The sequence below is a fragment of the Elephas maximus genome, chromosome 25, assembly GCF_024166365.1.
Source record: "Elephas maximus indicus isolate mEleMax1 chromosome 25, mEleMax1 primary haplotype, whole genome shotgun sequence".
NCBI classification, from domain to species: Eukaryota; Metazoa; Chordata; class Mammalia; order Proboscidea; family Elephantidae; genus Elephas; species Elephas maximus.
Window position 1 is genome coordinate 10,921,053 of NC_064843.1, and position 16,353 is coordinate 10,937,405.

The following is a 16,353-nucleotide window of genomic DNA, read 5'->3' on the forward strand; positions in this document are numbered from 1 at the left end:
AGGTCCTTCCTCCACAGCCGACAGAGAAAGCAAGCCTTCCTTCGGAGCTGACGCCCTAAATTTGGACTTTTTTTTTTTTTTTTAGCCTACTATACCGTGAGAGAATAAACTTCTGTTTGTCAAAGCCATCTACTTGCGGTATTTCTGTTATAGCAGAACTACGTGACTAAGACAAGGGAGGGGGAGCTGTGTAAGATAAAGGTGCAGTAAGCTGGGGAGGCTGGTTCAACTGATATAAACACCATGTTACTCGCCAGAATCTATAGCTATCAAAGCTCTGGTACTTCAGTTGTCAAAACTCATTTTGAAGTGACTTTGAAATATTGGGCTGAGGAAAACATGTGATGAAGGATATCACAAGGGAAACCATTTGAGAGGCCAAGGCATGTATTTGTAAACATAGCATTTTATTAATAAAATGTTTACACCCTTTCTTACAGCACCACAAATTTTGTAGTGATTTAGCATGTTATACTCTATAAAAGTTTATTATAGAATATTTAGGCTAAAATAATAGAGTTTAAAGTATGCCAAATCAACCTTCATTTGCAAACTATCTATATAATCAGCATAAGTATAAAAAGAAAAATCTTACAAGAATCAAAAGGTCTAGTTTTCTTCTGTCAGCATCTACGAACAATACAGGTATCATATGATTTACAGAGACTTAGGTCCAGCCCAAGGTTAAGACTGCAAAAATAACATCTTCAAACATCCATATAAGCTTGGCAAACCATCATTACAATATTTCATCACAGGTAATCAGGCGATGTATCATGCAGTGAAGCCACGGGTATAAATTTGGGCTGTTTATAGTGCTACGAAGCAGCCAAAACTGTAAGCAACTTAATTTTATTTTTTCATAATAGAAGCTATTATCAAAAGGCACAAATGTCTTACTCCTTGCATCAGGTCTTGAAAAGGCATAGAAATAAGAATTGCTGGTACGACAACTTAGCTTTTTTAACATCTAGGCTCATCTCCGTAGAGGTTTCTCTCCAAGATTTTTGATTTGGATTTTTACCCACTGTAACAAATGCTCTATTACAAACTAAGTGATGTTCTAACACTTTAGCCAACAGTCAAAAATTGCTCTGTAAGTCAGGCATGTTACCATGGTAACCTCATGGTTCCCGTTCCCCCTCTGAAACTATGGGAATGCCTCACCTAAAGGTCGTCTTTCCGGTTTCTGACTATGCTCGTGCGTCCTGACTCTCAAGCTGGGTGCAGTGGGCAAACCCTACAGCTCGGGCTCGGGTAAGACGGCATGGGAAGGAAGGTCAAGGGCTGGGGGCACGCATCTTTAAGGGAGAGTCCACGTGAATGTTCAGCAAGGAGCAATAAGCCAAGAAGTCGGCTTCACTCACAGAGGCGGCAAGACATAAATTCCCAAGAATGTCAGAGGAGTGACGGACAATTATGTGCGTGACTCACAAAGTGAAATGATGGGAAGATTGAGCCGAGTAAGAGCGCAAAAGAATTTTCTAGGGTAACGCAGCTCTGTCTACATGACACAAGTGGTTGGAAACAGTCGCTGTCTGCCCCTCCTTGAGCTGACGGGTCAAGAGAAAAATCTGAAACCTTCCGTCTATCTGTGGGACGACGGTCTGTAGGTTACGTAATAATCTCCTATGCAAAATAAGCCAGGGTAAGCAAATCCAAGAGCTGCTTTCGAAATTTTCTAGGGGGTACAACTGATTGTTCAAGTATACATTTCCTTACAAATTAACAATGGACAAATGATACTAGGATTAAAGCCTAAAGGAAAGGCGGACGCGGCTGTGGGCAGGGAGGGCTGACAAGGCTCTGACGTGGGAGTGGGGTGTGGGGCTGCCCGCAGGGCCCTCCTGTCAGTGGGATGCCTCACTCCAGCTGGGTGGCTGGTGGGCTCGGGACTCCCCTTGGGATATGAGGCCTGCCCAGCTTTTACATAACATGGCAGAAGATGCCATGAGAATTTCTTGAAAGTTCCAGCTCTCAGTAAAGATAATTGGCCCTGTGCATAAAGTGCTATTTGAAAGGTGATTTTCCCTAAGGTCCTGCACAAAGCAATTTGATTTACAAGGATAAGGCCCTGGACCAACAAGTGGCATCACTGAAACTGGCCTGTTTTGTTTGTTGCACGATTAAGGAGCACGTCCGGGTCACAGTCTAAAGCTGTCAATTAAGAGCCCCCTTCAAATAAATCATTAGTCTCCTAGGACTGCCCATTAATTGGCTGATAGAACTCGGCACTTGGATTCCTGTTTGTGGAAAGCTACCCAGAATTCTGTTTGTTCCAGTTATGAAGTATTTTGATAAGGCACTGGGTACCATACAGATCTAAAAACAAACAAATGAAAAAGTTTTTTGTTCTATTTGTCAGGCTCATGGTTTTAATTTCAGCATCTGTTGACGGCATAGCCTAACCTTCCTGCTACCTAAAATGTATCATAAAAGGAGGAGATGGAAGGTTTCAGATTTTTCTTTTTATTAAAGTTCCGAATCCTTTTGTTTTGAAGCCAGAAATACTCTAGCACATCTCTAATCGATTATACTCCAAAAGGAAAGCACACAGATTATTAGTTATTTCCGAGGGTACAAACCATCAAATTAAACTTGACCTGTACTACCAGAAGTCCTTCTAGACTTGGAGAGTAAAGAGTTTTCCTGTAAGCTAAGAGAATCCCGGAGAACAAATAGAAATACGCAGTCTTGGTTCTATTTATTCACTTTCCTCATCATCTAATGAATCTTCATCACAATAGGCTTCTCACTTTTCAGTCTCTTACATTAAAAAAATGGAGGCTCCTGAAAGATGGAATGCCCTTTTGGTATCTTTTAGACTTTCAATTTCCACATAAAACAGGACAAATGCCCCAGAATTCGATGAATGTTTCTTGTAAATCGGATCTTCAAATTGCCTGGATTTCTATTACTGGAAGGGAAGACCAGCAACTCTGCCGTCGAGAGAAATGGGCAGAGGTTGTATCTTTAAGTCCGAAAATAAATTCCCCACCCCCAACTCCTAAACTACACAGTATAATGTTTATCTCCTGGATAAATGTGTTGCCTGAAACTATTTTTTATCATAGTACCTAAGCTATGGAGTTTAGAAAATCTGCTAAACATTCCCTTGAATCATTTATTTTTTGATGAACCCAGCTAACTGAAGGCAGGTAACAGCTTGCCCCTGGAAGGGACATTCCATTTCTTCCTTTAAAGGGTTGTTTGTTTTGGGTTAAGTGTTAAGAGGTAGAGTGTCTCTTGAACTCAAACAGTAAACAGTCATGCTGCTAGTCCCTTTGAAGTAAATTTAAATAACGATGCATTTCACAGGTTCACATACTCTGTCACTTAACCTTCCTTATGTTGCTAGAGAGTGCCCTTGAGTAGATTCCACTCATTGTGACCCCGTATGACAGATCAGAACTACCCCTTAGGGTTTCCTAGGCTGTACTCCTTATGGGAGATCAACAGGTTCTTCTCCCGTGGCGCCCCTGGTGGGTTTGAACCACTGACCTTTTAGTTAGTGCTGGAGTGCTTAACTGTTGTGCCACCAGGGCTCCTTACCTTCCCTTATAGAGCTAAGCATTTCCTCATGGAGCCAGGTACCTACGGCCCACCCAGTGGGTTTGGAGAAGAGGACCAGCCTGGGCTTGTGGGCTGCCAATTCCCCCGCTCCCAAATGCTCTCAAGTGGGTGCGCTGGATAGATGAGTGGTGAGGGACTTGCAATCACTCTTCTCCAGAAGGAAAGGCTCGGTGTATCACTCACACAGGCTCCAGCAAAGGCATCTGGAAGTTGAGGAGGCGCATCTGTTATCTCTACACCACACTGTGCGCCCCCATGTCATGCTAAGAGCCCCCAAGTCAATTCTCATGTGTTCTGAAGAAGTGAGGGGGAAAATGCTGTGAAGAATTTATAGATTACTTCTTTTGCAACTCATGCTCAGAATATAGAACAGCAATGAACAAATGCCTTTCCCAGCTCTGAGGCTGATGTACCTGTTAATACAGAAAAATATGAATTAAACCTGCTGATGGAAGAGCCCATTCGAACAGAATGCAGAAAGACACAGATATCCTGCTCTAACATCTCCGTAACAGCCACGGAATCATTACCCCAGGACATTTCCATCAGCACTCTCGGAGTTTAACAGACTCTCTTATACCTATTTTCCTCCATGAGAACAGAAAAGACATAAACAGCGAGATTTAGGAGAATTTCTGAAATTAAATGTGGTTTTCTTTCCCTTTATGTGTCTAAAAATAAGAAGAACTGACAACCAGCCCGTGTGAAGATCAATCAATCAAGCCTCTGATACCCAAGCGTGGGTCCATGGTCACGGGTGGCTTCCAGAAAAGTGTGCGCACAGTGGGAAGTCACTTCACACAAAATCATCAACGGGTAACAAGAAAGCAGATTACTTTAAAAGGAACTGAACGTTCCAGCCACGATGTGAGGCGTGTGTCCTGCTGTGAGGGACGAGCAGGTGACAGCGGTTCCACTTGGATCCAGAAGGGCTGGCAGTAGGTACTTCTCCCCAATCACTTCTTAAAGAGCGTGTAAAATGAAGGGCACTTCATCAGACTCTCACTTTATGTTCTTTAAATCACCAAATTATAGTTAATTAGTTAACGCATCATCAGAAAACACTTGGGTGAAAGGAGAGTTCTGGAGACCGACGGTTTCTGGGATTAGACACCTAAAAAGAGCTCATTTCAATTTCTCGGAAAGGAATCCATACATACTTGTGGCCAGTTCATGACTCTTCTCTTCACAGTCCCGAAAGTTTTATTAAAAATGGCCCTGCGTCATGAGGGAACCAAAAGATGATTTTTGAAAATAGATTTCTTGAAAATTTATTCCTTTGAAATCTAGCTTTCTCTTACAATAAAAAAATAACAATAAAGAAAATATGAAATGTGTACGAGATTATGGCTTAGTCAAGTTAATAATCCAAAGTGTTTTCAAAACAAAACACTGCTTCTGACTTGAACATTCATCTTTGTATTTTAGAAACAAACAAAATAAATGAAGACATTTTCGGCCCTGTTTCCGATGAGTATGGGGTTATGGAACGGAGATGGCAGTACTTTTAAGTGCTGCAAAGATCACCCCAAGAAGCCAGGCCGTATCCATCTAATGTGGTGATGAAAAGGAGGGGAGGAGAGAGAGGCCCCAGAATGCCTGAGGAATGAGGGTGTGGCGAAGCTGTCGGGCATCCATTCTGTTGGAAAAACCCATGGCCATGACAAAACAGGATCACTGTCAGCCTGTGGAGGGGGCGTGAGGGATTGTGAAGAAGAACCAGTTGCAATTGGCTTAAGAGATCTGCCCACATTGGGCAAGACGTAGCATGGATGCCACAGTAAGATGAGAGAGAATCAGATGCCTTCCTGTGGAGATGTGGCTCGGAAGCACCTTGCCCTTCCGTGGACAACCAAGACACCAAGAAGCCAGCATCACCCATGTGTTTGATGGAAAAAATGTGAAGGTCACAGGCCAGCGCTGACTCTTGGTAAAATAAGACAGAAAGGCCCATGCTGGCATCCTCTCTGCATCGACCTCTGTTTGTGTCTTGGTGTCGTGGCAAGGGAGGCCCTATGGTGGGAATGCTAGGGACACACCATGGTGATGGCAGTGCCCCATGCATCTCTATATAATGAGAGAAAGTCAAACCACCTCAGGTGCAAAGAGCCCAGTCCTTCGAAGCCTATCTTTTCCCCTCAAGCTTGCTCACCGATGTTAGGACAGAAACAAGGTGCTGGGGGTGGGGGGTGGGGTGGGGGGGAGCAGGGGTAGGGGTTGGGGGTCCACATGTATGTTAAACAGCGACATTAGAACTCTCACTGACCACATCCTTTCTGTTTGATTTCAGTAAGAAAGAAATTTCAAGTGCTTGAGATACACAACAGGGAAACAAACGGGAATGTATTTTATTTGAGTTATAACTTTCCCATTAAAATCTATCCCCATCAGGTGGGGGAGGGGGGCGCAGAGAAAGAACACTTATTTGTAAAAGTTTTGACTGTTCAGTTTAAGGATAGCTCTGAAAACACTATTTAGTTTGAAATTCAAGCTGTTTCATTTCCTATTTAATCTTGTAAATTTCCTTCCCTTACAATACTCAGGTTGGAAGGGTGCCAGATTAGACCAGGAACAAATTTTCACCAACTTCACTTCAGTGCTTTATTTTTAGATTATCTTAAAAACCTCATTAGGCTCCCTGAGGGAAAAGAGTGTTAACCATTAAGGGGCAGGAGAAAATAGAGTAAACTGAAAGATAAGCTCAGTTGGTAATGAGGAAAGACCCCTTAAAACAGTCGGACTGAGGTCACTGTGAGAGAGAAAAGAAACTTAGAACCAAGGCCGGGGAGCTGGCTCGGGTGGGAGCTTCCCCTTTTGCCCTGGGGCTAGTGAGGACCGGTCAGGCTCGTCAGGGGGCGCACGTCTTTATCACGACCTCCAGGTGGGAGCTGGGGGTCCAGAGGAACCTCTAAAGACTGGCACCGAAGGCTCGATGCCGCTGCACACGTGGACCTGCAGGGCACACAGGGCAGGCTGGGCAACAGGCGGGCACGTCGAGACGGGGTGCAAGACCACATGAAGCGCCGGGTGAAACTCTGAATTCATTAAAGTATTTACACAATTTATAACACTTTAAGCACTGGTCTCATAAATATAGACTACAACTTTATATATGCTCAGCAACAGAAAATGCTTTTCCCCACCAAAATGTTTGGATTAAATAAAAAATGGACAGCATTTACACTGCTTTCTCCACCCACCTCCCCTTTTTTTTTTTAACTATTGCCAGTCAGTTTAGAACATAGGAAATTCTATTTCTTCCAGACAGGTTCTCTGCCACCGTCACCATGAGCGCTTAGTTAAGAAAGTGCCAATAAAGTTTGGTGACTCGTACGTGACAAGGTCGAGTGCAAACCTAGGGTGAGCTGCCTATCTGGCTGTGGTTGTTAATTACTGTCTGCATTGCTGGCCAATACTGTCAACGAAAAGTGCGTTAGAGATGGTCGGGGAGGGGTGAAATCTTTTCCATCCGTCCTATAAATGGCCCATTTTAGCTTCAAATAGTAACTGCCATTTCTCCACTTTCAACAGACAGCCTACCACATTTTAAATAGTACAACTCCCTAAAACAGTGGCAATGAGAATCCAAGGAAATTATCATCTCCACAAGGTCTTTTTTACCCCCCCGAAAAACCACGAAAGTGCTAATTTTCCCTTTACAAATGGAACATAAAATCTTGATTACAAAACTACTCAACAATTTAATCCTATCGTCCATACGATGATACGCTCCTTTCCAGCAAGGTCAAATACCAACGATGTTGTCCTTTTGCACACCAGAGGTTCTTTACAGAAGTCCACAGACTGAAATATCATTGCTGCAGTCACCAAGAGAACAGAACTGGTCCATTTCTGTGAATCCTTTTTGCACGAAGAAGACCCAAGACTGGCCAGGTGAAAACCTGTGGCAGGGACCCCAACCCTCCTGCTAAGGACCACCTACTTCCTCATCAAGTCTGAGTGGCTGAGGCTCGGTCAGCAGCAGCTTCGCTTCGCCTCTGAAGGCTGCCTTCGGAGTTTGAAGCCCTTACTGCCAGATGGCGGGTTGGCGTCAGTGGATGGAATTCTTCGACCTAAACCAAGGCGAGAGGGGGGAAGGGAGTGAATTTTAACTTTCTGAATCTGTTCATTCTCAGTCACAACAATTTTGTACATACAATTTGATGTGTTTCGTTTAAAAAAATAAATAAAAATTTTATTTTGGAATAATTTTTAGATTTACTGGCAAGTTGCAAAGATAATATAGAGAGTTCCTGTGTACCCCTTACCCAGTTTCCCCTAAGGTTAACATCTTGTATTTCCATGGGATGGCTGTCAAAATGAAGAATTTAACCATGGCACATTGCTATTATCTAAGCTCCAGGCTTTATTTGATGTCACCAGTGTTTCCATCAATGCCTTGTTTCTGTTCCAGGATTACATTGCATTTAATAAAAACATTTCAATTAAAAAATTGCATGTTAGAAACATTTTGTTTTGAATAAGTAACACATACACATGTTAAAAACAAATTTGACTGCCTTCTCTGCCATGAGACCAGAAGAACTGGATGGTGCCCAGCTACCACTACTGAATGTTAAGATCAAAGACACCATGGAAGAATTTTTGATCCAAAGGGAGAAAATGCAGAACAGAGTTCCAAATTCTCATGGAATCCAGACTTTCTGGAGTCAGGGAGGCTGGATGAACCCTTGAAACTACTGCCCTGAGATTATCTTTAAACCTTCAACCTTCAACCACAAACACCCGCTGAAGTCTCCTTTAAACTGAACAGTAGTTTAGCTTAATTTGTAAAGAATGTCTGCCTTGAGCATTGTGCTCTTTTAAGATTTATCTATATGGATCAAACTGACAACTGCAACTTGAAAGGCTACATAGGAAGCTTAGGGGACAGTGAGCTTATGTTAACGCAGGAGGAACAACGGGTGAGAAATGGTTGCACAACTTGATGAATGTAATCAATGTCACTGAATTGTACATGAAGAAACCATTGAACTGGTGTACGTCCTGCCATGTGTATTCTCAACAATAAAAACACAAAAAACCAAATTCAAGCAGTACACACCTGTTTCTGCCACAGGCAACCACTGGGGTCCATTTCCTGAGCAGTGTTGTAGAGGTAGGTATGCAGAAACACACACGTGTGCACACGTATCCCCACCCCCCCTTCTTAAAACCCCAATGGGAGCCAACTCTATGTACTGCTCTTTGCCTTGATGTTTTCACGTAACACTTCTTTGGGGTTGATTCCCTGTAAGTATGTGCAAAGCTGCCACATCCTTTTTAATAGTTCTATAGCACTACACTGTAGAGTTCACCATAACCTATTCGACACTTCCCTTATTGATGGGTATTTAGTTTGACGCCAATACTTTGATGTTATTAACAATGATGCAAACGATAGCCTTGGACATCTATCTTTGTGAACCTGCGAGTGTACGTGTATGGGATAAACGGGCAGAGTGGGGTAGCTGGTCACGCTATTCTACACCTGGGTGTTTATCTGACTCATATGTTGTACTCCCAGGGGCTGTCTAGCACAAATGCAAGAAGGGCGGGCCATTTAAATTTTGACAGATGCTGCCAAATGGCTCTCTGAAGAGGCTGTGCCACTTTATTCTTCAAATGACAATGTATGAGAATGAACAGGTTTCACTTTATTGCTCTGTGAAGCATAATGTCAATTTCGAGAGGAACCTTAAAATCACCTGTCCACCTACCTGGCTGATGACTCGAGAACTGCTTCTCCTCAAAGGCTCTCAGACCCCTCTACTTCCTGACTCTCTCCAAGGTCTCTGACACTGAAATCAGCCAGGGCATCAGATCCCTCACTACACACTCGTTTACCAGACTGTCTCCCGCGCATTGACATATGCTCTTGGAGGGGAGATCCTAGCTCTCCATCTCTGTGTTTTCAGTACCTAAGAGCACAGTACCTGGCATGGAGATATTTTATAAACATTAAATGATATGACACAGGCATCCTGGAAATGACTGAGGCTAGGACAGCGTCTTTGCTGACTCTTAGGCCCTTGGCCTCTGACCCCTACCCACACCATCCGAGCAGTCTGCAAACCCTCATGGGTCGTGCAAAGCCTGGTTTCTACAGAGACTAGAAACGTGCTCCCTAGTAGGTCAAACAGCTGTTTTCCCAATGCTGAGAGATCCTGCTGTGGATAATTACAAATATATTTAAAAGCTTTACTGAAGCTTTCTTATTTCAAATTTCTCAATACTGGATACTGAAAATATACAGCTGGCATTATAGAGGCATTGTTGGAATTTGACTTAAAAAAGCTGGGAACTACTAAAACTTCTAGAAGGAAGAAGAGGAGAACATCTCATGACTCGGGAGCAGGCCATGATTTCTCAAACAGGAACAAAAAGTGCCAACTGCAAAGGGAAACAGGGATAAACTGGACTATATTAAGATGAAAACCTTTAGTTCATCATAAAAACTAAAAGTCAAGTCACAGAGTAGAAGGTATTTCCGATCCACAAGGAACTCACATCTAAACAATAGAAAGAACTAGAGAACACTGAAGAAAAGGCACATAACCCATTAGGAAAGCAGGCAAAAGATGTTAACAGGCGCTTCGCCAAGAAGCATATCCAGGTACCACATAAATGAAAATAAATGCATGGAAAGGCACTCAAGCTGAGGAACGGTCCTGGAAATACAGATCTCCTGATCTAGTGCCACCTACCCACCAGGTGGGCGCAGCCAGCATTCTCACACACCACTGGGGTGAGTGGGAGCTGGTGGAACCACTTGGAAAACTGTGAGGCAATACTCCTGGGTATAACTATACCTGACAAAAATGTGTTCATATGTTCACCAAAGGACACGAACCAGAATATTCAGGGCAGTACTATTTATAGCAGCTCCAAACTAGAAACAACCACCCAAAGACTTATCCATGGCAGAATGGATTAATACTTTGTGGCTACTGTGTCCCCCTGCCCATTGGGGGTTGTGTGTGTGGGTGTGTGTCTGTCTTACACACACACGCACACACACACTCTACAGCGGTAAGAATCAATCGCCTGCAGCTACATGCAATGATATGAACCTCACAAATGTAAAGTAGAGACGAAAGCAGCCAGAAACAGTATGCCTCTAAAAAAAAGTGCAAAACCAATCTGAAGACTGAGCCACTGCGATGCTGGTGACCCCTGGGGGGTAAGGGGCACAAGGGAGGCTCCTGAGGGTACGATTATAGGCATGTATTCAGTTTGTGAAAATTCATCAAGCTTTGTATTTTGATACGTGCACTTTTCTGTAAGGATATTACAGTAATAAAAAGTGAGCGTGCCAGACACTGTGCTGATGCACCTTTATAACATCCAGTGAACAATAAACCATTAACATCTCTCTACACTGCTCTAACCTTTGCTGATAGACATTTTTTATTTTTCAGTTGACGTGAATACATACATCCTAGTCTTCACATGAGGAGTTTCACTGTTGGTATGTTCGCCACCTTCCTGTTTTTAATACTGCTGTTGCAAAGAACATTTTGTTAATGGGGAGAACTTTAACACACTCAGGACATCACACACTTGGGGGTACTGTCACTTGAACTATAATCACTTCCCAACAGGCTTTCATATGTGGCCTTTCAAGAATCCATCTGGTTAACTATTTTATCAACTAGCAAGGCAGTAAATAGCATGACTTTTTAATACTGAAATGAAGGGGTCGGACTCGAGTTCGCAAACCCGCAGTCCACTGGCCCTATCTGGCTGGTGAATGGGTTCTGTACTCCTGCACGACTCTGAGAACGTCTGAGTTAGTGGCTACATGTAAACAACAGGGGCATGTTACATAAATATCCAGATTTCTGGATTCCCTGAATAAATGAACTAAAAACATGAAAATAAAACAAAACCAACCAAGCACCATCCCCCAGCAATCTGACCACCAGGGGTACACACTCCAGTGGGGCCCTGACTGGCTGGAGCTGGGCGTGCACCTGCAGGTGTCAGGGTCCCCTGTGCAGTCTGCCGATTCTGAGTCCCAGCACTTGCCCTGGCCAGTTCCACTCATGGCCCCCTGCCTGGCCCTGGTGGACACTGAGCTTGTGCCCCTTTGTCGATGTGGTGGCCAATAGCCCTTCCAGCTGCAATAATCTCCACTCTCGACCAAATGGTGCATCCCAATGAGCAAGCCCACCGAGTCCTGCTGGCAGCTCGCTCCCCACAGGGAGAGCCCAAAGTCTGGTAACTTAAACCCTAAATCCCTGCATGTCCTGCTCCATCAGATCTCAGCTCCGCAGAGGGCCCCCCTCCCCGCATCAGCCTGCAGACACTCTTCATCTCGTCCTCTGTGGCTTTCTTCATTGCCCTCAGCACTATCTGAAATGACCTTCTGTACTGCCAAGCTTCCTGTCTGCCTCAGTGCAGTGTGTGCTCCAGAGAGCCGGGCTACGTCTATCTGGTTCACGGCTGTCTCCCCTGAGCCTGGAACTGATCTCTTGATGAATTCGAATGAAATGACTTAACACAGATACACTCTGTAGAGGATCCCAAAGGCAGCTTCCTCCCACCAGCATCACAGTACTACCACAGAAAGGGGGGAGGGGGGTGGGAAAGGAGCTCTGACCTTTCCTCTGGCGTCGTGCTGAGATCTGAGGTTCTCCTTACTATGGAATTACATCTGCATGCTATTTCTCTTTATTTATTCTGCTCATTTTCAATGACTCTGGACAACTAATTGAAGCATATTTAAAGGCAGGAAGAGGGAGAGATGGCAGCTTCTGTGACCAAAGGCCTTGTACATTATTTAGTCAGTAACCAGTCTTCACAGAAGGGCCATACTGCCAGTCAGCAGCTCACCAGCAATTACAGCATGACAGCAAGTGGCTGTTCCTCTTCCATTCTCATGTCTTATTCTACTGAGGACAGTATCAGACTAGCCTCCTCTAAGCAAGGCGAGGATTCTAAGCAGCAAGACGGTGGCTCTGCACAGAGGAAACCTGCCAGGCACAGAGATACTCACTAATTTCTATAAAGAGTTCATTTATGTTTATCGCATTTTTTGCGCTGGTCTCTACAAAGACTGCGTGGATGGAGTCAGCGTAGTCCTTGGCATCTCTCTCCATGACTTCTCTGGAAGACAACAATTGCAAATCAGAAACTTCACCTGCCAAGACCTCAAGGTTGTCCCCACCTACCTAGTAATTAACCAGATTTACGACACCACTGCCACAATTAACCTGCAAAACTCAGCACGGCCAGCTAGGTGGCCAAAGGACGATCAAAAAAAAAAGGGGGTTTCTTTCCCTCCAAAAGTATTCCCTCTCCCTTCACCCAAGTTAGCAGATATCTACTATTTAGTTAGGATTCTCCCACCCCCACCCAATCTCTGGTAACTATCAAAGAACGTTCCTGTCAGTGTGAAAACTTTTCCTTGACTTTTTTAATAGTGGTTTCATACAATATTTGTCCTCTTGTGGTTGATTTATTGCACTCAGCATAATGTCCTCCAGGTCCATCCCTGTTGTGAGATTCCTCCAAAAGTAAAACCCTTGCTTTGGGAACCATGTAGGTGATCCAGGGAAATGGCTGAATAACGGCCTTTCCTCACTTAAGCATCCTAAGCCATGGGAGGCTGGGGCGACACTCTCTTGATAGCGTCAAGTGTTCGGAGACCAGCATCTGAACAAATCACATGCCTCTCCATGGACAGCGTGTAATGAGCCCCAAGTGCCCGAAGTCTCCATTTTAGTTTAAAACTTCAGAGCTCAAACCGTAAAACAAAAAGGAATTTTTCAACGTCAGAGATCAAATAAAAGGGAGATGCTTATACTGGATATTTCCCAGGGAGAGAAGGAACACCTCATTGGCGCTGTTACCTCCTGCTCTGATACCTGCCTGACATCGATAAGATCGCACTTATTTCCGGCAATGGCCACTACGATGTCAGGTGGGCCATGCTGCCGCAGCTCTTTCACCCAGTTCTTTAAGGTTGAAAATGTTTCCTGTAAGACAACGGAGGAAAGCAACTGCAGACATAAGCAACCAGAGGAGGGTTTGTAAAACAGCTGAAAGAAAACTCTGGATGGTCTTACTTCCTTTGTGATGTCATAGACAATTATAGCTGCCGCTGACCCTCGGTAATACATGGGTGCTAAGGCACGGAACTGTGGAGAAGGGGGAAAAATAAACAACAAAATTAGGAAAACTGGTTAAATATGTTTGTCATTAGACTTTGAAGCCCATTATCCCTGAACAAAAAGGTAATGTTTCTCTTAATCCAAAGAAGATGACACGATGCTTTAAAGCAAATGAACCAGTAATTACTAAAGGCAAACTTTTAATGTGACACTGAAATGTCTCTCAGAAGGAGTTCAGAATACAGTTTTATAGGAATTAAATATGGTGCTATAAACAACTGTTTCAGCTAAAAAGGCTTTTTAATTGAACTCAGTGTTATAATTCCCAAATTCATTTGTTCAATAGTCCTTTAAACTTTGGCTCCCCAAACTATCACTGAGATAAAAATAATGCCTCCAATCGTTCTCCAGAGAAGTGGATGCATTTGGGTGTCGTAAAGATAACCTTGTAATCTAAATGCTGATTGTACTACAGAAATGAATACACATTTACATTCACTACTTGGATGAGTTTGCAACTTGCTTTTTTGATATCTCCTCGAGTGCAGCATTTCCCCAAATGCTGGGTACATAGCTCATTCCATTTATATGAATTTAACTCTGTTCACGCAGCTCTTTCCCAATCAATCACCTATGCCCCTCACTCCTGCCCCAACACACACAAAAGGGAGGGACGAGAAGGAAAAGGAGAGAAAGAACAATTTCAGTAGCAAGGGTGGTTTAGCCGGCCATTGCTCTGGACAACAGTATGAGATGCAAAACAGAAGCTTTCTGCTCGCTCAGCCTCAGTTCCTGGGCGGGTACCTATCGTGGTGTGAGCCCCTCACCCGCCAAATGTGAAGCCAACATTTAAAGGCAAGGACTTTATCTACACTTGATCTTCGTCTTACACACCCACTTTGAAAGCAACTCCTGTGCATACGGGACACCCTGTACTCCTGTCCTGATCTTAGCTCCTGTGGCCTACCCCCAAAGTCAGGTAGGAATTGTCACACAGGTGACCATTTGCTCCACAGTACAGCCAGTATACTTCTTATCCAGTGAGGTTAACCTTTTGGCTTTTAGACCTTCATGTTAATCTCAGCTTTACAAAAGACAGGGAAATGAGTTTAAGCGCCACGAGGGAAGACAGCATTTAGCTTACCTACCAGTTTACTGCAGGGCCTAGCTCCATACCTGACGCACTGAGGTATTCGATCTACATTCGGTGAATAAATGGATAAAAACCGTGTAAGCACGGGGTCATGTCAAACCAAACGCCGGATTCACACATCTTATTAGACTTCGTGAGAAAAATCCCTGCTTCTGAGGTGAAAGCCTGCCAACTTCCAATAACGTGATGTTAGGTTTTAGAGAGAAGAAAACAAAACAAAAATAAAGACTGTAAGCAAGAGAGAGCACTCCAGAAAAGGAAGCTACCATCATTAGGAGAAATAGACTTAGAGTCCTGGATTATCAACTTCCGTAGGGTAAGAGAAAACGAGACAGGAGTGTATGGACAGCACAAAGGTTATGGTACTAGATTTCGTTTTTGATGCACTTACACTGGGAATGCCCTTTACAAGGTCTTGGACTTTTTTTTTGTTTTGTTTTAAGCATTCAGAGTTGTAAGGTGAAATTCACAGAGAGAAATGCAAAGGTCTTAAGTCTACAACTTGATGGAGTTACACATCCACGTAACGTTACTGCCATTCCACCAGGATGTAAAACACTTCGCTCACAAGGTGTACGACACCACTACAATGACTTATATTCATATACACTTCCATCCTCCTACTGCTTGGATTATGCACCTCGTTATCTCCGATGACAGTCCTTGTCTTCAAGACTAAGTTAACAACCACAACAGCTGTCTTTTGCATACCATCTGCCTAGAATACCTTTTTCTGTTCTCTTCTTTTCGACCTCTGTTTTTACATTTAAGGTGATCCTCTTAAAACCAGCATATAGTTGGGTCTTGCTTTTTGATCCAGTCTGACCATCTCTGCCTTTGAAGTGGAATGTTCATTTCTTTGATACCTAGGGTAGTTCCTGGTATATACTGTTTGGCTTAGCCATTCCATTTTTTTTTTTTTAACTCCTCTGTTCTTCATTTCCTCTCCTGTGTTAACTGAGTATTTCCTCTATTGGCTTTTGAGCCATAGCTTCCAATATTACTTTTCAAGTGGCGGCCCTTGTATCTACAATACACATTTTTATTAGTCTCAGAGTTTAGGCTGCCCTACTTCTTCATGTAAAACATAAGAACTTTGCAAGAATCAAATTCCATCCTTCGTACACTGTTGTCACGTATTTTAAACCTACATACACTACACAAAATCCAAAATCAAACCCACTGCCATTGAGTTGATGCCGACTCATAGCGTCCCTAAAAACTCTATAACCCAGTGCTACATACAACCTTTGTATTAGCCAGTTGTCTTTAAAATGAGAAGGAAAAAATACAGTTTTTCATATTTACTCTTTACAGTGGTTATTATTCCTATGGATCTGAGTTACCATCTGGTGTCATTTTCCTTTGGAGCCCTGGTGATGCATTGGTTAAGAGCTGGGCTGCTAGCCAAAGAGTTGGCAGTTCAAACTTGGAAACCCTATGGGGCAGGTCTACTCCGCCCTATAGGGTCACTATGAGTTGGAATTGACTCAACAGCAATGGGTTTGG

General features: G+C 43.5%; 1 protein-coding gene across 2 annotated transcripts in view; it reads right to left on the minus strand.

Annotated features, from left to right (window-relative positions):
• Positions 1-433: 433 nt before the first annotated feature.
• The window catches only part of RAB22A (RAB22A, member RAS oncogene family), a 63,990-nt gene continuing 48,070 nt past the window's right edge, over positions 434-16,353 (minus strand). Inside the window, exons 4-8 of one of the 2 annotated variants that reach the window (XM_049870073.1) lie at positions 13,647-13,718; positions 13,450-13,556; positions 12,575-12,684; positions 7,517-7,646; positions 434-3,776 (exon numbers count right to left, since the gene is read on the minus strand). In XM_049870073.1, the coding sequence (XP_049726030.1) occupies positions 7,549-7,646; positions 12,575-12,684; positions 13,450-13,556; positions 13,647-13,718 (387 nt within the window). In that variant the 3' untranslated portion in view covers positions 434-3,776; positions 7,517-7,548. Of the gene's footprint in view, positions 3,777-5,789; positions 7,647-12,574; positions 12,685-13,449; positions 13,557-13,646; positions 13,719-16,353 lie in introns of those variants that run through there. The other variant, XM_049870072.1, reaches the window with a different exon arrangement.